This window comes from Marmota marmota, unplaced genomic scaffold, assembly GCF_001458135.2.
Source record: "Marmota marmota marmota unplaced genomic scaffold, marMar, whole genome shotgun sequence".
Taxonomy (NCBI): domain Eukaryota; kingdom Metazoa; phylum Chordata; class Mammalia; order Rodentia; family Sciuridae; genus Marmota; species Marmota marmota.
In genome coordinates, this window is record NW_025999880.1 from 15,887,522 (window position 1) to 15,908,776 (window position 21,255).

General features: G+C 37.8%; 1 protein-coding gene and 1 pseudogene across 12 annotated transcripts in view; one reads left to right on the forward strand and one right to left on the reverse strand.

Moving 5' to 3' along the window:
* Positions 1-21,255, forward strand: part of Ezh1 (enhancer of zeste 1 polycomb repressive complex 2 subunit) — a 35,038-nt gene that overhangs the window by 2,527 nt on the left and 11,256 nt on the right. For 6 of the 12 annotated variants that reach the window (XM_048790946.1, XM_048790956.1, XM_048790976.1 and 3 more), the window contains 10 exons: positions 6,227-6,317; positions 7,331-7,458; positions 7,772-7,900; positions 9,499-9,618; positions 11,186-11,306; positions 13,411-13,587; positions 14,897-14,999; positions 15,628-15,791; positions 16,151-16,242; positions 21,034-21,214. In XM_048790946.1, the coding sequence (XP_048646903.1) occupies positions 7,342-7,458; positions 7,772-7,900; positions 9,499-9,618; positions 11,186-11,306; positions 13,411-13,587; positions 14,897-14,999; positions 15,628-15,791; positions 16,151-16,242; positions 21,034-21,214 (1,204 nt within the window). In that variant the 5' untranslated portion in view covers positions 6,227-6,317; positions 7,331-7,341. Of the gene's footprint in view, positions 1-5,937; positions 5,967-6,226; positions 6,322-7,330; positions 7,459-7,771; positions 7,901-9,498; positions 9,619-11,185; positions 11,307-13,410; positions 13,588-14,896; positions 15,000-15,627; positions 15,792-16,150; positions 16,243-21,033; positions 21,215-21,255 lie in introns of all 12 variants that reach the window. The other 6 variants (XM_048791002.1, XM_048790952.1, XM_048790999.1 and 3 more) reach the window with 3 other exon arrangements.
* On the reverse strand, positions 18,466-18,574 carry LOC125613069 (annotated as a pseudogene).

Sequence of the window (21,255 nt, forward strand, 5' to 3'; positions counted from 1 at the left end):
GGAGGTTGAGGCAGGAGGATTGTAAATTGAAGGACAGCCTCTGCAACTTAGTAAGACCCTATCTCAAAATAAAAAATGAAATGCGCTGGGGATGTAGCTCAGTGGTTAAGCTCAGTGGTAGAATGTTCCTAAGTTCAATCTTCAATACAAAACAACAACAAACTGTGAGGCAGGGGATGGACATATGGAGAAATGTGAAGATAATTATACCTGATAGGTGAAAAAGGAAGAACTGTGCTCTTAGGGAATACCTCCATACAGGAATGTTCCAGCTTATTTTGTTTGTTTTCTTTCGTCCACACTGTGTTCTGGGTTCTTTCCTACCTTTGTAGCCCATCAGTGACCATCATTTGGGACTTCAGTGCTCCAAATCCTAAAGTCAAAAGTTACTTAGTAAGTAGTTGGCGTTTAGTGCTTCTGATAAGTTATATTCCCTGACTCATTTATCCTAATAATTTGATTCAAAATTGACCGAAGAGTCTGATTTTATTTATTTATTTTTAGAGAGAGAGAACTTTTTAATATTTATTTTTTAGTTTTCGGTGGACACAACATCTTTATTTTTTATTTGTATATGGTGCTGAGGATCAAACCCAGTGCCCCGCGCCTGCCAGGGGAGTGCGCTACCCCTTGAGCCACATCCCCAGCCCTTGCTTTAATTTTTTAATGTTTATTTTTTTTATTTACTTCTTTGATAATACTAGGGATTAAACAAAAGGCCTTGCAGTTGCTAGGCAAGCACTATGCCACTGAGTACATCCCCAGCCCCACCCTGTTTTTATTGAATGAAAATGAGCAGTCACTAAATATTAAGCTTTGTGCTGGTATAGTACAGCCAAGGTAGGGCTCTCACATGAGATTGCTTTAACTTCTCTAAATCAGCACTGTACACCCCAAGAGCTAGCATTTTCCTCTGAGTCTCCAAAAACTAATCTTACTTTGAGTTTTCTCATCACTATCTCCAGTGCAAATGACCTGATTCTCCTAATGAAACAACTCTAGAGAATATTAATGTTATTATTTGATTTTAAGTTAGAATTCAGGGTCACAGTTTCCTATTAGTAAGGTTCTTTATGTGTGTATAGTGCCCAGAAGCTCAAACTAATGACAAATGTAAATATCTTGCAGAATTGGGAGGGTATATATTTAAAAATGCTTAATAGCTCCTAATTGAGGGATCTATCCAGCTGTGTACCTCGTTGCAATTATTTAATAGGAATGTTGATGAAATTGATGATCATCATAATGACACAGTTAAGTCACTAGAGCTCTTTGCCGAGGTACCACTGAGCTATATCCCTAACCCAGTATATAGTTTATGGATGATTTTTTTTGTTCCCCTGAGAATAGTACTTTTGAGATGTGTTGTGCATGTAATAGGAATTGTTTATCCTTTTTAATTGCTGAGTAGTATTTCACTGTGTGTGTGCGTGTGTGTGTGTGTGTGTGTGTGTATGTATATATATATATATATATTCCATCTTGTATCCATTAGCCAATGTATTCATCTTTGTGTTTACCTACTTTTAGCTATTTTAAATAAAGAGGCTTGAACATTTGTGTATAGATCTTTGCAAGGATGTATGCTTTCATTTCTCTCAGATAATTGGAAATGTTATATATAATCTTATATTTAGCTTTACTTATTTATTTTTTTTGTGGTACTAGGGATTGAACCCAGGGGCACTCTACCACTGAGCCCTACATCCCAGCCGTTTTTATTTTTTATTTTGAGATGGTCTTGCTAACTTGCTGAAGCAGGTCTCAAACTTGAAATCCTGCTGCCTCAACCTCCTACTGTGTCCAGCTTTAATTTTATTTTAGAAATAAAAACTGGGAGACTGTTTTGCATAATGGCTATGCCATTTTGCCTTTCCACCAGCAATATATGAGGATTCCACTTGCTCCAGCATTTTTGCTGTTGTGACTAAAGGACCCAGCCAGCACAATTATAGAGGAGAAAAGGTTTATTTGAGGGCTCACAGTTTCAGAGGTCTTAGTCCATAGATGGCTGGCTTTATTTCTCGGGGCTCCAGGTGAGGCTGAACGTCATGGCGGGAGAGTGTGGCAGAGGAAAGCAGCTCACATCATCAGGAAGCAGAGCAAGAATTCCACTTGCCAGATACAAATATATACCCCAAAGCCTAATTCCCACCTTCTCCAGCCCCACCCTACCACTTCAGTTACCACTCAGTAAATCCCTATCAGGGGATTAATTCACCGAGTGGGTTAAGACTCTCACAATCCAATAATTTCTCCTCTGAACCTTCTTTCATTGAGCTTTTGGGTGACACCTTACATACAAATCATAACAATGTTCCCACCCACAACTGGTATTATCAGTCTTTTCTATTTTTGCAAATTTAATTTGCATTTCTCTAATGGCTAATGATGTTGAACATCTTTTTTTGTTCTTATTTGCCATTTCTGTCTTTTTTTTTTTTTTTTTTAATTTTTGGTACTTGTACTGGGTTTTGGACTCAGAGGCACTTTACCATGAGCCACATCCCCAGCCCTTTTTATTTATTTTATTTTATTTTTAGTTGTAGATGGACATAATATCTTTTTATTTAATTTTATATGGTGTGGTGCTGAGGGTCAAACCCAGTGCTTCACACGTGCTAGGCAAGCACTCTACCACTGAGCTACAACCCAGGCCCTATGTTTTATTTTATTTTTTTAAGATTTTTTTTAAGATGGACACAATATCTTTATTTATTTAATGAATTTATTTTTTTATGTGGTGCTAAGGATGGAATGCAGTGCCTCACATGTGCGAAGGCAAGTGCTCTACCGTGAGCCACAACCCCAGCCCCTCTGAGCCCTTTTTATTTTTTATTTTGAGACAGGGTCTTGCTAAGTTGCTGAGGCTGGCCTTGAATTTATGATCCTCCTGCCTCAGCCTCCCAAGTCACTGCAATTGCCTCTGCACTTGGCATTCCTAACTTTTTTGGAAAAGTATCTGTTCAGTGTTTCCCTGTTGGGGGTTGGGGATGTGGCTCAAGTGGTAGAGCACTCGCCTGGCATGTGTGAGGCACTGGGTTTGATCCTCGGCACCACATAAAAATAAAATAAGGATATTGTGTCCACCTAAAACTAAAAAATAAATATTAAAAAAAAAAAGATCAACAATGTTTCCCTGTTGGGCTATTTATCTTACTCTTAGAATTGGTAATATAAAGATTCATGCCCCAGGGCTGGGGTTGTGGCTCAGCGGTAGAGCACTCACCTAGCATATGCAGGGCTCTGGGTTCGATCCTCAGCACCACATAAAATTTAATAAATAAATAAATAAAATAGAGGTATTGTGTACAAAGCAAAAAAAAAGACTCATGCCCCAAACAGCATATGTTTTGGTGTTTTGTCTTCAATGTACAAATGAATATAACGAAAGGCTCATCAGTACTTAACTGGAATATAAGTGCTGTTTTGCATATTTAAATAACTAAAAACTAGTTCTAATAGAAATATGAAGTGTTTTTATGTGTGTGCTATTCCCTTTGCCCAAGATGGATGACCCCATTTGTCTCCAGAGTGTTCTAGTGAATGTTGATTTTTTTTATTTGCCTTTTTTTTTTACTTTGATATGATAGTTGTTGGTTAGGATCCAGATGCTGTGACATCTTATGGCTGTGTTTATTTTAATCATATCCATCTGTTCCCTACAGTATATTTCATCTTCCTCAAACACCCTGTGGGGACTGACCAACTGCCAAATAAACTTTTAGAGACATTGAAGACCCATTAAAAAGCCAAGTGAAATAAATATTGACTCATGGACACAAAACATTCAAATATTGCTTTAATTGTAAAAGGAGGAAGTATGGCTTATTTTACAATGTGACTGGTTAAAACTTAATGGCATTTTAGTGTATATGTATATATTCCTCTGGCCAAATAAAACACTTGAGAGAAATTAGAAATGGTGACATTTAATTGTTGGATTATTATGATGTGTTTGCTGTCATCTATATTGTAGGAGATCACATTTCAGTTATAACTCCTTTCTTTAATAAAAGTATTGATATTTTCCTGTGGCCATTTCCTCTAAGAAATCTACACAGACACCCAGCAGCTATGGATAGAATAAGTTCATTTCTTACTTGAGCTCCAGGTTTTTTTTTAATATTTATTTTATTTTTTTCATTGTTTTCGGCGGACACAACATCTTTGTATGTGGTGCTGAGGATCGAACCCGGGCCGCATGCATACCAGGCGAGCGTGCTACCGCTTGAGCCACATCCCCAGGCCCCGATCTCCAGTTTTAAATGGATGGAGCACTCTGCTCTAAGTTTGCTGTTTTAAAAAGAGAAATCAGTCCAAAAGGACTGACTGAGAGAGGGATTGTAGTTCAAAATAATTTTTGTGTTTTTTTGGGTGGGGGGACCCAGGATTGAACTCAAGGACACTCGACCACTGAGTCACATTCTCAGCCCTATTTTTTGTATTTTATTTAGAGACAGGATATCAGTGAGTTGTTTAGCTCCTCCCTTTTGCTGAGGCTGACTTTGAACTTATGATCCTCCTGATTACAGACGTGCACCATCCAGTCTGGCTCTCAAAACCATTTCTTAAAGGAGGTTGTGTTGTTTCTGTGAGTTATAATTTATAACAATTGGGTCATTTGGGTCTTAGGTAAAGTAATATAAGACTTTTTTCTTTTCTTTTCTTTTTTTTTTTTTCCCTCACAGTAATGGGGACTGCCACTGAGCTACATCCCAATTCTTTTTATTTTTTAATTTTGAGACAGAGTCTGGATAAACTGCTAAGGCTAGCCTCAAATTTATGAATCTCCTGCCTCAGCCTCCAAATTGCTGAGATTATAGGCCTGCAGCTATAATCTGTTATCTAGTTAGCCTAAGATTTCTGAGAGAGCTAGTTTTATCCTTAATTTGAAACATATTTCATTTCCTGTATCAGACTACTAGTAAGTTTTTGAAGGCAGAAATTATGTGAACAATCACTTAATATTACCTGTGATTATGAGGTATGGCCTTTTCCTGTGTGTATTGGCACCAAGGATTGAACTTGAGCCTTGTACATGCTAGCCAAGGGCTCCAGCACTGAGTACCATCTCTGGACCCTATTTATTTATTTATTTGTTTATTTGGTACTGGGTATTAAACCCAGAGGCGCTTAACCAGTGAGCGACATCCCCAGCCCTTTTTTCATATTTTTATTTAGAGACAGGGTCTTGCTAAGTTACTTTAGGGCCTTGCTAAATTGCTGAGGCTGGCTTTGAACTTTAATCCTCCTGCCTTAACCTCCCAAGCTGCTGGGATGACAGGGTGTTGCTATGTTATCGCCCAGGGTGGTCAGGAACTTCTGAGCTCAAGTGATCCCTCTGCCTCAGCCTCCTCAGTAGCTGGGAATACAGGCATGCACCAATGACTACACTGGCTGGGATTCAAATTCTTAGATTTTGTTGTTATTTCATTCCCTTCCCCAGAAAGATAACATTTAACTCAGGGGAATTCTGTTTTGTTTTGTTTTCTTTTCTTTTTTGTGGTATTGGGGAATGAGCCCAGGGGTGCTCTACCACTGAGCTATATCACCCACCCTTTTTATTTTGAGATAGGGTTCTGCTGTGTTGCCCAGGCTGGCCGCAGACTTGGCAATCCTCCTGACTCAGCCTGCTGAGTTGCTGGTATTATAGATGTGTGCCTCCATACCTGACTGGACTGTTTTAAAGGGCTTAAATCACTTGGTTTGAGTTAGTAGGAAACAGAAAATCTCTCTGCTTCTTTATTATTCTTTCTTCTTTTTCCTTTACATTAATTAATTAATTTCAGTATTGGGGGTTGAACCCAGGGTCACTTTACCACTGAGCTACATCCCAACCCCTTTTATTTTTATTTTTTTTTAATATTTATTTTTTAGTTATAGGTTGACACACAATATCTTTATTTTATTTTATTTTTTTTATGTGGTGCTGAGGATCAAATCCAGTGCCTCACGCGTGGTAGGTGAGCGCTCTACCTCTGAGCCACAACCCCAGCCCCACAACCCCTTTTGTTTGTTTGTTTATTTATTTATTTATTTATACATGTGAATGGAAGGGTAAAATAACATCAAGTATTATTGAGACCTGACTTGCATCTAAAAGCAATGGTAGCAGACACCTTCAAGACTTCCTAGTTTGGGGGAAACATCCTACTTAAGGGCATCAGGGTCTAAATCCACTACAGTGACTTAATAAAATCACTATCTGTTTTCTTTTGCAAAGCTGAACATTTGTTTTGCCTTTTTGTCTGGCCATTCCTTTGAAGAACAGAGACACATCATAAAATCGAGAAGTTCTCCTGGTATTCTACAAAGTAGGTAAAGTATGTTACAGTATGTCCTTTAAAATTTTGAACCTTAATTTCAGTATTTAAAAATGTGACTTTCAGTGTTATCAATTTCTATATGTCTTGCTGCTGATGGGAGATAAGATTATGTTGTTGTCATATTCTACTTTTATTACTAGACAGACATGGAGTAGATTTAGGTAATTTAATAGGTAACAGTTTTTTAGTGGGTGGGTCTTTCTGTAAAGCTCTTGGATATGAACTTTGCTCTGTTAGTCAAAGCAGTGAATAGTTTTCCCTATGTCCAAGAAATCTAACTTCCTAATATCTCCAGGAGAACTCTGTGTGTGTGTGTGTATGTGTGTGTGTGTGGTCTTAGGGATCCAACCCAGGGACTCACATGTGCTAAGCGCAGAGCTCTTGCCACTGAGCTATTCTACAGCTTGAAAGCTTAATTTAAAATGAGTCACACACAGGACAGAAACTAAGCATTTTGACAATTGGACAAGGAATTGCTGATTTGAAATCTTTTAAAAATTGATACTTTTATTAGACTAGTGTATTTAAGTTCTTTAAATGTTATGTTTTAATGAATAAGTTTAGGGGGAATGAAAGCATAATTTTCAGGCTGGGGATGTGGCTCAAGCGGTAGTGCACTCGCCTGGCATGTGCGGGACGCCAGGTTCGATCCTCAGCACCACATAAAAATAAAATAAAGATGTTGTCCACCAAAAACTAAAAAATAAATATTAAGGGCTGGGGATGTGGCTCAAGCGGTAGTGCGCTCGCCTGGCATGCATACGGCCCGGGTTTGATCCTCAGCACCACATACAAACAAAGATGTTGTGTCCGCCAAGAACTAAAATAAATAAATATTAAAATTCTCAAAAATAAATAAATAAATAAATATTTTAAAAAATTTAAAAAAAGAAAGCATAATTTGCTATATTTATGCAAATTTGAGGAATGCTTCATTTCAGGGTATAAAATGCTATTCTTTTTTTTTTTTTAATAAAATGCTATTCTTTCTCTCTCTTTAGAGTATAGCAAAATGGATATACCAAATCCTCCAACTTCCAAATGTATCACTTACTGGAAAAGAAAAGTGAAATCTGAATATATGCGACTTCGACAACTTAAACGACTTCAGGCAAATATGGGTGCAAAGGTAAAAAACCGTTCTCAAGTGGGTGTGGTGGCAACATGCCTATAATCCCGGATACTCAGGAGGCTGAGACAGGAAGTTGGAAAGATTGAGGCCAGCCTGGGCAATTTAGGAAGACCTGGCTCAAAAGGAAAGGTAGTGAGCTGACAGACTGAGGATTTGCAAGACCCTAGTAGGTTCAATCCCCAGTATTAATAAATAAATAAATAGCTTCCAAGTGAAAGATTGCAGATTTCATTATGTTTCTTCAGTGTTGAGGATTTGAAATTTTTTCACTTGTGCTTTGATATCTTAATCTTTTTCTTGGCTTTGCTAGGCCTTATATGTGGCAAATTTTGCAAAGGTTCAAGAAAAAACCCAAATTCTCAATGAAGAGTGGAAGAAGCTTCGTGTCCAACCTGTTCAGTCAATGAAGCCTGTGAGTGGTCATCCTTTTCTCAAAAAGGTACTACAGGGGTCAAAACCTGGCCTTTCCCTCTTTCTTGGACATAAAGTTTTTTTCTGTTAGAAAATAAATAAATAAAATAGAGACAGCTATTATAGTCAACCTTGAGCAATTAGGAGAGTAAATCAGTAAAGAGTAATTTTGTCACCTTTTTTCTCTTCAATTGATAATTGTGGGGGCTGGGGTTATAGCTCACTGGTAGAGTGCTTGCCTAGCAAGTGTGAGGCCCTGGGTTCAATCCTCAGTACCACATAAAAAATAAATAAATGTATTGTGTCCATTTACAACTAAAACTATTTTTAAAATAATAATAATTGTGATTTTTTTTTAGTTAAAAAACAAAGATATTTAAGGGCTGGGGTTGTGGCTCAGTGTAGAGCATTTGCCTAGCACATAAGGTACTGGTTTGATCCTTAGCACCACATAAAAATAAATAAGTAAAATAGAGATATTGTGGCCATCTATAACTAAAAATTAAAATATTTTAAAAAAAGACATTTATTGTCTGCTTCCCTGGACTCTATATCCAAGCTCCAAATCAACTCTATGACTTGATCCAACTCCTAAAGTACTTTTATATTGGGAAATGAATGCTCTGGGTAATGGACAGGAGTATATTGATACCTTATTGTAAATTTATTTATTAGGTTGAATTATCATCATAAAAATAATTCTAGTTTCTCTAGATTTGTGTGTATGTGGGGGGGGGGATGCGGGGAATAGAACTCAGGGCCTTTTGCATGCGAGGCAAGCACTCTACCAACTGAGCTACATCCCCAGCCCAATGTTTTTTATAAATAAATGAATTTTATTTGTTTGTTTATTTTAATTTGTTGTTGTTGTTGTTGTAGATAGACACAATACCTTCACTTTATTTATTATTTTTATGTGGTGCTGAGAATTGAACCTAGTGCCTCACACGTGCTAGGCCAGCGCTCTATCACTGAGCCACAACCCCAGTCCTATAACTATAATTTCAATATTACTTTGTTTTCCTGGGTACTGTCCCTATCAGCTAAGTCTTAAAATTTACATCCTTAGGAAAACTTCCTCATCTTCATCTCATCCTTTAGAACTTTCAGAGGCCCTTTTCTATTGTGTACACTCCAAGGAGACCAACAGTTTTAATTGAAATAAACATCAGTGGAGTATGGCAATCACTGGGATGGACTCTGTAGAGTATGCAAATATGAATAAGAGATAGTTCCTGCTCTCCACAGGAGCGATGCTAAAAAAAACACTCAATATATTAATTTGTAAGAATTATAAGAACATGGCCAGGTGTGATGGCACATACCTGTAATTCCAGTTACCCAGGAGGTTGAGGCAGGAGGATCACAAGTTCAAGGCTAGCCTGGGTAACTTTGAAACTCTGTTTCAAAGCAATATAAAAAGTGCTGGGGATGTAGCTTAGTAGGAGAGTGCTTGCCTATACTCTGAGTTCAACCCAGCAACCCACACGCACACACAAATAAATAAAAAAGAAAAAAGAATGAGAATATTATAAGAACACTGGGGACTTTTGGAAGGAAACTACATAATTCTCTCTTGGGTTTTATTCCTGCCTTTCTCTGTCTATGTCATTTCTCATTCTTTAGTGTACCATAGAGAGCATTTTTCCAGGATTTGCAAGCCAACATATGTTAATGAGGTCTCTGAACACTGTTGCATTGGTTCCCATCATGTATTCCTGGTCCCCTCTTCAGCAGAACTTTATGGTATGTATTAAAAGCAGTTGTTTAATCTGTATGATTTACTTATATTGATATGTGGAAGCTCCTCTTAGGAGAATACTTACCAAAGCTTGAATATACAGCATGGTACATTATTGTAATTTATTTACTCTAAAAAATAGTAAGTTTTTCTAATGTATTAGATTTTAGTGCTTTCTAAAATATACTTCTGAATTGATTTTTTATCCTTTAAATGAATGAGGTTGGGCAAAACTCCAATTTTCTCTTTCTACTTGGATCCAATTTTGTAACATTATATGCAGTCTAAATCAGATAGTTGAGGCTTAAAAGTAGGTTGTCAACCCCCTGCTGATGGAGTAATTCTGTCTGAATCCTCTAAAGGCAGGATAATATGAAAGCAACTGAGATAACAGAGGTGCACATGGTTACACAGTCCTTTCATCCAGGGCTTTATGCTGACTCCTGCTAGGATTATTTATTGTTCTGATGATCAGTCCTCTTTAAATACTGCTATTGCTTATCATCTGTCTGGTGACAGGTGGCCATACTGTTGATCAGAACAGGATATAGGTCTATAGAAAAGAGTAATCTCTTTAAATAAAACCTCAGAGTAATTACTCTTGGAACTTGGGGATTTAAGAATAACTATGTTGGGGCAGGAATTGCAGTTCAGTGGTCAGAGTATGCTTGCTGTGAAAGCCTAGTGTTCACTCTCCTGCACCTCCCAACCAAAAAAAAAAAAAGAATAGCTATGTGTTCTGTATTCTCAGATGAGTGTCTTGCCCCACTCCACTCCTCGAGTATTATTTCCTTGATTTTTTTTTTTTTTTATGGTGCTAGGGATTGAACTCAAGGCCTTGTGCATGTGAGGCAAGCACTCTACCAACTGAGCTATATCCCCAGGCCTCCTTGAGTATTATTTATCTCCAGAAAATATCCATAGCCTATTCTGCGATTGCCTTTAGGTTCAGATTGAGTATGATAGGCATGAGTTATCATAATTTTTTATTATTGCAGAGTAATTATGCTTCATAGCATATCCCAAAATTTTATGATTGCTCTGGTGCTTGTGTAGTTCTATTGTAAATCATACCTGTGGAGGCCTTCCTTTTTATTTATCTCTCTATTTACTCATGAAAGCCACTAGAATAAAAATATAATAAAGAAAAAAAGAAAATTAAAGAAAACCAGTGGAATTGGAGACTTTTGACTGTTTTTTAGGTGATGTTCATAACTATATCACGAAGAAGTGTAGTGGATACAAGGAGAAAATAGATGGAAGTACTGTGAAAAATAAATGGGCTGTCAAATTCTAGGTGTTGGCGGAAATACCATAGTTGATATTAAGGGATATGTTACGTAGTCAATATCAACCAGACTGACTTTTATCTCTCTAAGAGTAGCATCACCCTTTCTTTGTGAGATTTTAATTGACCAGTCTTTAAAGTGCAGAAAAATTTATGATTAAAGGAATTTTCAGGAGACTCAGAAACAAACAAACAAACAAAAAAACTAAGCAAAGATTCCACTAAATAGAAAAGAGGAGATGCATAGTGCCTCGTGGAATGAATTACATCTGGTTTAATTTCAGGTAGAAGATGAGACAGTTTTGTGCAATATCCCCTACATGGGAGATGAAGTGAAAGAAGAAGATGAAACTTTCATTGAAGAGCTGATCAATAACTATGATGGGAAAGTCCATGGTGAAGAAGGTAGTGGTGCTGAGTTCTTTAGGAGAAAACTATTTTTAGAATAGTGCCTTTTCTACTAGGTACAGTGGTACATGCCTGTAATTCCAGTGACTCAGGAGGCTGAGGCACAATGATCACAGGTTCGAGGCCAGCCTCAGCAACTCAGCCAGGCCCTAAGCAATTTAGTGAGACCCTGTCCTAACATAAAAAGGACCTGGGGTGTGGCTCAATGGTAAGTAAGATGCCCCTATGTTTAAGCACCAGGACCAAAAAAAAAAAAAATCACAGATAATTTTAAAAGGAGATGAGACACAAAAGAATTATTAGTAATCAGTGGCTAGAAAGAAAATTCATTATACAGATTTCTTAGAAGTCCATCCAAGGCCATTTGGTGCTTCATTTCCCATTCTTTCAGAATGGCAATGAGCAGCCGGATGTGGGGGCGCATGCCTATAATCCCAGCGGTGCAGAAGTTTGAGGCAGGAGGATTATGAGTTCAAAGCCAGCCTCAGCAAAAGTGAGGCACTAAGCAACTCAGTGTGACCCTGTTTCTAAATAAAATACAAAATAGGGCTGGGGATGTGGCTCAGTGGTCAAGTGCCCCTGAGAATTTAATCCCTGATAACCCTCCCCACACACATACACACACAAAAAAAGAATGGCAATAAGCATAACTTCTGTTTCATACTACTTTGATCCATGTATCCTCTGACTTTCTACGAAATTGGCTTAAATGTCTTTGGTTTCTAAAAATAATCATTTGGACTTGTTAGTAATTCTAGAAAAGGTTGTCAGTATATAAGGTAAGAAGAGGCAGAGAGACTTCCTAGGTGTTTGCCAACCAGTAGCCCCACATACTCTTGACAGTTGTGGGTACTGTTATAATGCTTTTCAAATACATTGTTTATCCACAGCACCCCCTAGTGTTCAAGGACTTTCTTCCAAGTTGTAGTATAACCCCATAAAGTATGATTTTAGGAAAAAATGCTGTCTTTTGATTTAGAGAAGTTCCTATCCATCTATCCGCAGCAAAACCAAGTGAATTTTCATTTGATTATCTTTTCTCTGTGCTGTGTGTGACTATTGGTATACTCTTTTGAACCGTAAATATTGAATTGACCTTTGACTAAGGAAGTAAAATATCCCAATAAGAATGAAACCTGGAGGGCTGGGATTGTGACTCAGTGGCAGAGCGCTTTCCTAGCATGTATGAGGCACTAGGTTCAATTCTCAGCACTACATATAAATAAATAAAATAAAGGACCATTGACAACTAAAAAAATTTTTTTAAAAAGAAAAAAGAATGAATCCTGGGGGGCTGGGGTTGTGGCTCAGCTTCAGAGCGCTTACCTAGCACGTGTGACGTCCTGGGTTCGATCTTCAGCATCACATAAAAATCAATAAATAAAAACAAAGGTATTATGTCCAATTATAACTAAAAAATAATTAAAAAAAAAAAAGAATGAAACCTGGGTAGAGGACGTAGCTTAGTGGTCGAGTACTTGCCCACCATGTATAAAGCCCTAGGTTTGATCCCTAGCACTGAAAAAAAAAAAAAAAGAAAGAAAGAAAAATAAAAGAAGCTTATAAATGTTTTCCTGCTTACGCAGCTAAATTGTTGCAATTAAGAGTAGGTCAGCGGGCTGGGGATGTGGCTCAAGTGGTAGCGCGCTCACCTGGCATGCGTGCGGCCCGGGTTCGATCCTCAGCACCACATACAAACAAAGATGTTGTGTCCACCGAAAACTAAAAAATAAATATAGGGGGAAAAAAAAAAGTCAGTCAGATGAGGTGGGCACGCTGGCGCCCACCTGTAATCCCAGCGGCTCGGGAGGCTGAGGCAGGAGGATCATGAGTTGAAAGCTAACTTCAGCAACAGCAAGGCTCTAAGCAACTCAGTGAGACCCTGTCTCTAAATAAATTACAAAATGGGGCTGAGGGTGTGACTCAGTGGTCCAGTGCCCCTGAGTTCAATCCCTGGTACAAAAAAAAAAAAAAATGATTGCAGTACCCTGATTGTTCATATGAAACATATGTGCCTTAGGAGTGAGTATAAAAAACCTGCCCAGGAGGATGAATGGAATGTGAAGCGACCACTGCTTATCCTTCTAATCTTGTGTTTTAGAGATGATTCCTGGATCTGTCTTGATTAGTGATGCCGTTTTCCTGGAGTTGGTAGATGCCCTGAATCAATATTCAGATGAGGAGGAGGAAGGACACAATGACACCTCAGATGGAAAGCAAGAAGACAGCAAAGAAGATCTGCCAGTAACAAGAAAGAGAAAACGACACGCCATTGAAGGTACATAGCATTGCTTCCACATTCCATTTTGAAAATGACAGAGATACAGAAGAAGGGAAACCTGAAATGGTATATTGCTTATTAAAGATTGTTGGTGCTTCTCTTGGTCCATTTAAAAGTTAAATATGGCAGGCTGTTGTGGCATATGCCTATAATCCTAACAATTCAGGAGGCTGAAGCAGGAGGATTGCAAGTTCGAGGCCAACCTCAGCAATTTAGCAAGGCCCTAAGCAACTTAGCAAGACCTTTTCCCAAAAAAAAAAAAAAAAGGGACTGAAGAGGTCTGGGGTTGTAGCTCAGTGGTAGAGTGCTTGCCTTGCATGTGTGAGGCCCTGGGTTCAATCCTCAGCACTACATAAAAATAAATAAATAAATAAAAAGATACTGTATCCATCTACAACTTAAAAATTTTTTAAAAAGGTGGGGGGACTGAAGATATGGCTCAGTGATTAAGCATCCCTGGGTTCAATTCCTAGTACTCCCCCCAAAAAAGCTAAACATGATCATTAACCAATAGCTTAAGTTGGCTATAACCTAGCTGAAGAAGAAAGTAGAATTTACAAATAATCATCATTCATTTCTAAATATGTGAGTAATGTGATTGGAAAACTGAGACAATATAAAGAAGGAAACAAAATGACACTATAATCCTGCTTTGTAGAAATAACCAGATTAATATTTCCTTCTAAACTTAAAAAATGTATTCATGTAGGGCTGGGATTAATGCTCAGAGCTAGAGTGCTCGCCTCGTATGCATAAGGTGCTGGGTTCCATCCTCAGTACAACATATATTGTGTCCACCTACAACTAAAAAATGAATATTTTCTTAAAAAAATGTATTCATATAAATCAACATGTTTATATTATGCCAAATTTGAATGAACTCTGTATAAATTTTTAACTTTTTTTTTTAATTGATTATATCAGCATTTTTCCATGTCACTAATATTTATTTAATCAATCCAATATTTAATCACTTAATTATACTGTATGTTACTTAATTATACTATATATCTAGGGACATAGTATCTCTCTGCTATAAAATTGTTATAGTATCCATCTTGTTTTTAAGCATTAACATTATTATCATAATTCAGATTCTTCTATTTTCAGGTCTCTCCATGGAGACTCCTTTTTACCTCCAGATTCTAACAGGGACTGTGGATTTTGTTATCCATATGTAGTCTGTGGTTAAGGTTAACAAACCAGCACTTATCAAAATGCTAAGACAAAGAGGGAAAAGGTCAGACAGCTTTGTTAGCATGCTTTGATAAAAGCACTCAGGAGTTTTTTGTCATTTCAAATTCAGGCAACAAAAAGAGTTCCAAGAAACAGTTCCCAAATGACATGATCTTCAGTGCCATTGCCTCGATGTTCCCTGAGAATGGCGTCCCAGATGACATGAAGGAGAGGTAGGGAAAAGCTGTTCGGCTTAGGCCACACACAGAGTATGGCCATACACAGACAAAATATTTATTCAAGTCTATTTTTTGGTTAATAAAAAGCTTGTTTATGGTAAGTGTATTACAGTTTGCCTGCACTTCTGATGATTTATTGCTTACTTCTTTTTTTAAAAATACTTTTTTAGTTGTTGGTAAGCCTTTTATTTTATTTATTTACTTATATGTGGTGCTGAGAATCAAACCCAGTGCCTCACACTTTCTAAGCAAGTGCTCTCCCATTGAGCCACAACCCCAACCCTCTTGCTTACTTAAATGCCCTCTTGATATATTAAAAATCACTGTGCTGGCTTTTGAGTGAATCTGGGCAAGGAACTTTTACTCTGCTATTTTGGGGAGAGTTACTCCAGCACTATGCTGATCAAATCTTTCCCTCCTCTTACTTTTAGACATATGTCTGGCCCTGTGTAATTACAGTGGTGTACCCACTTAGTTATTCACCATCCCCTCATCCACGAGACCCATAAAACACACAGCCTCCCTTGGCAGACCAGAACTGAGTGACTGTTGATACCCAATCCACATTTTCTCGGTGGAGACATTCCCTTGGAGGAACTCTTCTCTCTTTTTTCTTAAATAGGTATCGCGAACTAACAGAGATGTCAGACCCCAATGCACTTCCTCCTCAGTGCACACCCAACATCGATGGCCCCAATGCCAAGTCTGTGCAGCGGGAGCAATCTCTGCACTCCTTCCACACACTTTTTTGCCGACGCTGCTTTAAATACGACTGCTTCCTTCACCGTGAGTGCGGCTACTGTTTAACATGCTCTCCTCTTTCCCATCCCTGCCACCATTCCCTTCTTTCCGTTTGTTCTGGGTTTGTCATATGTATAAGTTCCCAGCCTCTGATCTGATGAAGGTTTCACAAAAGGACAGTTGTTTTCACTTGTTCAGTTTCGTCTGTCTGATAGAGACAGACGAATCAGCAACCTAATTTTCCCTCAACACCTCTTAACTTGGGAAGAATTGTGTTGACATAGAAAATGGCTAAATTTTGTGTACCTTGATGGGCACTGTTTATATCAAATTCCAGCTCCCACAATAGCTCCCTAACTCAGTTTTGTTAGACCACTGGAAACATTATGATTTTTCTTTTCCAGCTTTTCATGCTACTCCTAATGTATATAAACGCAAGAACAAAGAAATCAAGATTGAACCAGAACCATGTGGCACAGACTGCTTCCTTTTGCTGGTAGGTTCTTAAGCTGTTCTGGCATTGTTGAGTCTGTTTAAAATCAGGCAGGAAATGGTCCTTGGGCTTTCTGTCTCTGGGAACACAAGCCAAGTGAGGCAGTACACAGCATTCCCAGGATCATAAAACAGTTGTTCTGATAGAGTGAAATTCGAAAAACATTAAAGGCTTACTTGCTCTAAATATCTACTTAGATTTCAGAGTCTAAAATTTATTGTTAGAATTGAAACAAAGAAGTCTGGGTGTGAGGTCAGTATTAGAGCACTTGCCTAGAATGATCAAGGTACTGGGTTTGATCCCCAGCACCACAAATAAAACAGAACAAAAGAGTTGGAGCAAAGAGTAGGGAATGGTTGTATGCACTTTATTTTCTTTTCTGTCTTCCTTTATTTATTTTTAAAATATTTTTAGACACAATACCTTTATTTTATTTATTTATTTTTATGTGGTGCTGAGGATTGAACCGAGTACCTCACATGTGCAAAGCTAGTGCTCTACCTCTGAGTCACAACCCCAGCCCTTGGCCACATTTCTTGATGGGAGATGCAAGGTCTCCTTGGAGAAGGGCATGTGAGGTGGGAGGTATTGTTACAGCCATCTGTGGAAAGCACAGTTTACCTAGCATGATTGTTTATAGTCTTTCTGTCCTCTCTCTGGATCCCACTAGAATACAGGAGGAATTCATAAGGGCAGACATCTCTGTCCTGCCCATTGATCTATCCCAAACTTCTAACATTAGTGTCTGGCATGTAAGAGCTGCTCAACAAATATTTATTGAGTGAATTAATAAATGAAGAGAAACAGAAATGAATGGAACCTGACTGTACTTTTGATCCTCCTGACTCAGCCTCCCAAGTAGCTGGGCTTACAGGTGTGTCCCACTGTGCACAGCTTGGAATATTTTTATTTATTTTATTTTATTTTGTATTTTTGGAATTTTTAAAAATGTAACACAAAGGAAAGAAAGTCTAGCTCTGTGGTTTGTGGGGTATGTGGAATCTGTACTGGTGGGGTTGACCTAGGACTGCCCTCTCCATCTGTAATCCCAGCAGTTCAGAAGGGGTCTGGATGTCGGACAGAGGGGACTGTTACACTATCTTTCTACTTTTTTTTTTTTTTTCAGTTGGAGATGGATACAATACCTTTGTTTTATTTATTTATTTTTATGTGGTATTGAGGATCGAACCCAGTGCATCACACATGTTAGGCAAGTGCTCCTCTACTGCACTACAACACCACTGTGCTACAACCCCAGCCCCTTCTGTCTTCCTTTAAATGCATGTAACCATAGAGGGAAGAACACATGAAGGCACTGATGTCTTCCTGTATCAACCAGATGGACCCTCTCTGATAGACAGACCTTATGTGACTGTGTAAATTGTCCTGCTTATCTGGGGGAAGGCAGTATACTGAAAGCCAGAAGAAAATAGATCAGTTGAATTTTCTTAAGTTTTTGACTTTCTACACAATAGGTTGAACTAGGTACTATTTGTTATTTATCAGAAAAATACACCATATGTGTAATATCAAAAGAATAAATCAACTTTATCTTATTTATTTTTTCCCTAACATGTATTGATTCCTTTCTATGTGCAAAGTACCATGCTAGGCCCCTAACATACATTGTCTTACTTTTAACCTTACAACAGTTCTCTGAGGTTGAAGGGACTATGGGTTATAGAAGTTACATATTATGCCCAGAGTTTGTTAGTAAGTCAGTCATATGGCAGCAATGAGACTCAAGCCCTGGTCTGACTCACACTCCATGCTTTTTAAATTATTCCATGCTTTTTTTTCTTATTTATTTTTTTTATAGTTGTATTTTATTTATTTTTATGTGGTGGTAAGGATCAAACCCAGTGCCTCACACGTGCTAGGCAAGTGCTCGACCACTGAGCTACAGCTTCAGCCCCACTCCATGCTTTTTTTATTATACTATGTTACATGAACTTGCCAACATTTATGTAACCTGAAAGGGCATTGTCCTTCTCTCAATTGTCACTCTGGAAACCTGTACATGTATTATAAAGATGTTACCAGTAGCCAGAGTGTATGTACGTGCGTGTGTGTGTTATGTGTATAACTTACAGATATACATAATATGCACAGCTTTTCTTTTATTACTTTTTAGATATGAGTACATATTTAAATATAGTGCAGGACTAGTTTTCCTCAGCTGTGTTTTTTCTGAAGGATAATGTCTTTAATTACAACAAGATGACTAGCCATGCCAGAGCAATGCCTCCAAAAATTAGCTAGAAACTGAGTTGTTCCTCTCCACAGAAATCTTTAGTAAAAAGCAAAGATTTATTCAGTGAAGAGAAGCCAGAACATTTCCCAACTTTTATAGCACTTTTTTTAATTAAATAACTTAATTATTCTAATTTGTTATACAAGATGGCAGAATGCAATTCATTTCATATTACACATACAGAGCCCAATTTTCAAGGCACTGATTGTACACAAAGTATTTTCACACCATTCGTGTCTTATACATGTACTTAGGATAATGATGTCTAACTCATTCCATCATCATTCCCACCCCCTTGTCCCCCCCTTCCCCTCCCTCCCCTTTGCCCTATGTAAAGTTCCTCCATTTCTCCCATGCTCCCCGCCCCATCACCATTAGGAGTCAGCATCCTCATATCAAAGAAAACATTTGGCCTTTGGTTTTTTGGGGATTGGCTTACTTCACTTAGCATTATATTTTCCAACTCCATCCATTTACCTGCAAATGCCATGATTTTATTTTCTTTTAATGCTGAGTAGTGTTCCATTGTGTATATATACCAGTTTCCCTATCCATTCATCTACTGAAGGGCATCTGGGTTGGTTCCACAATTTAGCTATTGTGAATTGTGCTGCTATAAACATTGATGTGGCTGTGTCCCTCTAATACGCTGTTTTTAAGTCCTTTGGGTATAAACCATGGAGTGGGATAGCTGGGTCAAATGGTGGTTCCATTCCAAGTTTTCCTAGGCATCTCCATACTACTTTCCAGATTGGCTGCACCAATTTGTAGTCTCACCAGCAATAGCATTTTCAATAGTACAAAGAAGTCAAAAGATGTCTTCTTCCTGGATTTGAGATATGTTTTCCATATTTACCTTATTTATATATTTGGGGTTTTATTTTGTTTCTGTTTTTGTTTGGAGGTGGTGATACTGGGGGGAACCCAGGGCCTTGTACATGGTTGGCATGTGCTCTGCCACTGAGCTACACCCCCAGCCCCATCCATTTATTTGTGTTTGTGTACTTTTGCTGAATCATTTGAAAACAATATTGTGATGTTTCTTTGTTAAATATTTCCAAATGCATCTCCTAAAAATAAAGACATTCTCTTACATAATCATGCTATTACAGTTAAGATTAGTAAGAATTTTATAATATCAACTATTATCCAGTCTATTTTCATTTTTTTCAACTATTGCTGTTTGGGTTTTTATTTTCAAACTAGAACATCACATATAGTTATTATGTATTTCTAGTGTTGTTTTTTGTTATTGTTTTCTTTTTTTTTTTTTTTTTTTTGATACCAGGGATTGAACCCAGGGAGACGCTTAATCACTGAGTCACATCCCCAGGCCTTTTTATTTTTTTATTTTGAGACAGGGTCTCGCTAAGTTGCTGAGGCTGGCCTCAAACTTGTGATCCTCCTGCCTCAGCCTCCTGAGTTGCTAGGATTACAGGTATGTGCCACCCTGCCCGGCTGTATTTTTGTTCTTGATCTCAAATAATTCCACCACTTTTTTTTTCTTTTTGAAAGTTTCAGGTTGATTGTCTTGTAGGATGACTCACATTCTAGATTTGTCTGTTATTTTCTCAGAGTGTGACTTAACTTTTCCTCTGAAGGCTTGATTTTATTTGTTTAACCATTTTGATAAAAAATACTTTATAAATGGGGGCTGGGGATGTAACTCATATGTGAGGCCCTGGAGGCCCTGGGTTCAATCCCCAGTGCCATAAAAAAAAAAATAATAATAATAATTCTGAGGATTTCAAATTGTAGCATAGATATGTGCTATCCGATTCAACCAATCTCAAAATAACTTTCTTTGAATTTCCTTTAGGACCTACATATATTATTCCAAATATCCTTCGTGATGATTAACCTTTATCCTTTACAACTGTATTTAGTTTTTAGAAACAACTAGAAGTCTTTGGAAAACAAACCTTCTAATTAGAAATGATCAAGCTGAATTATTTGATCAAAAAAAAGCATAATGAAGAGTAGTGGAACAGTATTATGAATTTCATATGCAGCTTAGGGGGTTTCAAAATTAAGTAGTAATAGTGTACAACTTGAAGGATTACACATTTATTATTGAAACAGAAGCAGAGTGTAGATTGTAAATAGCAGTGGCATGGTACCTACTCTGACTCTTGTACCTACTTTGGAGCAATAAGCTGTATATTTTCAAGCAGGTATCTTTTCCTCTCTGAACCTAATTTCCTCATCAGGAGAATAAGATCTCAAATTCCAAACATGTGAATCAATTTCAGATATAACTTTCTGGAAAGTTGAAGATGCATAGATACATAGGTTATATCTTTTTTTTAAGATTATAGGACAACCCTTTTGTGAAAAGGCATAAGTTTGTAAGTCTTAAAATGTTTGTTAAGCCGCTAGCTGTCCCATTATAATATGGTCACACTTATATGGTACAGATGAAGAAAAAGACAGTAACATTGCATAGATGTTGATGGAGATAAAGGTTTATATAATGGATGGCATCAATATAGTGAATCTGGGCCTATTCCTATTTCATACCTGTAATATGTCCGCTACAGGAAGGAGCAAAAGAGTATGCGATGCTCCATAATCCTCGCTCCAAGTGCTCTGGGCGTCGGCGGCGAAGGCACCATGTGGTCAGTGCTTCCTGCTCCAACACTTCAGCCTCAGCTGTGGCTGAGACTAAAGAAGGGGACAGTGACAGGGACACAGGCAATGACTGGGCCTCCAGTTCATCAGGTACAGTGAAAAGAAATGAAGATTATTTTCTTTACATTGCA